At 46.1% G+C, this 1,161-nt stretch overlaps 1 protein-coding gene across 1 annotated transcript; it reads right to left on the reverse strand.

Annotated features, from left to right (window-relative positions):
• Positions 1 to 737: 737 nt before the first annotated feature.
• Positions 738 to 929, reverse strand: T265_12236 (hypothetical protein; the record flags this gene model as incomplete). Its single annotated transcript, XM_009179449.1, has 1 exon — positions 738 to 929. The coding sequence occupies one exon, from the start codon at positions 927 to 929 to the stop codon at positions 738 to 740; it is 192 nt and encodes a 63-aa protein (XP_009177713.1).
• Positions 930 to 1,161: the final 232 nt, after the last annotated feature.

The following is a 1,161-nucleotide window of genomic DNA, read 5'->3' on the forward strand; positions in this document are numbered from 1 at the left end:
AACTTAATCGAACCACGCCCACCGGCGCGCACGCATATGTGCGGGCACGTGATTCAGTTCCATAACCATTCATACCCTCGGTTACCAGCCATACCTATCAAGACTGCGACTCGGTAACTCCTTCGAAGATACAGGCTCACCGAGTAACGGGCTCCAGGCACATGGTGGCTGATTCGTGGATAGCGAAGAGGAAAAGTTTTATGACGAACTGGCCCTTGTGTGATGTCTTATGGTCCCTGTGTAATTGTGCCTAGCCATATCCCCACCTATCAATAATGTAGAGCGCAAATGCACGGCGACTTGATCAGTTGTGCACTTTTTGTTGTCTTTAGGTGACGATAGTTCCCCAGTCGTGGTACTAAACACCGATGTCTGAACTATTTTGTCACCGAAGACACCGGGATCTTGCTGTGAAATTTCTAGCCATGGCAACTCATCTTACAACGTACGAGACCTGTAGTGACTATCCAGACACTTTGTCTTCCACATCTGTGTGTTTCTGAACTGTCCTTTGCGTTTCAACATAGAAATGGTATCTAACAAAGTGAACCAAATATTCGTGTTGTGTCTCTTAGTTGGCCTAGTTACTGGTTCTGCACGACCTTTAAAACTGTAGAAAGCAGCACAGCCACGAAGACCGCTTCCATTTTTTGCCTCTGTGGGAAATTTCGGTCCTAAGTTTCAATTTACGTACGTAAGCGTTCATAGGCGTTAGAGCTTAGGGTTCTACCAATTCCTTATTCGCCTTTCGGGCGAATCGGAGCCATCCGACAGTGTTGGAATGTATTGTTCAACCGGTTTGGTCCAACGTATCCTGTCGGACCGCTGAGCATTTCAGGTTTTAGGTTTTCCTTGTAAAAACCGTGGTCGAGAAAGGAAGCATCATAGTCTTCGTTCATAGGGTTGTCCAAAAACTGCTCACGGGACATTCATTTTAGTCGGTATTCACAGTCCATCTCGTAACATCCGTAACTAATTGGGCAGTCAGAGCCAACAGAGTTGGACTGTTTATTGGTGGTCAGACTAAAATAGGCGAAAGTCAGTCCCTAGATGTCCTTTGTGACCAGCAAGCGCTTTACCCCATTTCCGTCAAGATGTGCGTGTCCAGCTGTTGACTGATACTTGTAAGTGAATATAATTTTGGCAACTGCTTTGCTATCC

This window comes from Opisthorchis viverrini (assembly GCF_000715545.1).
Source record: "Opisthorchis viverrini unplaced genomic scaffold opera_v5_2793, whole genome shotgun sequence".
In the NCBI taxonomy this organism is placed as follows: domain Eukaryota; kingdom Metazoa; phylum Platyhelminthes; class Trematoda; order Opisthorchiida; family Opisthorchiidae; genus Opisthorchis; species Opisthorchis viverrini.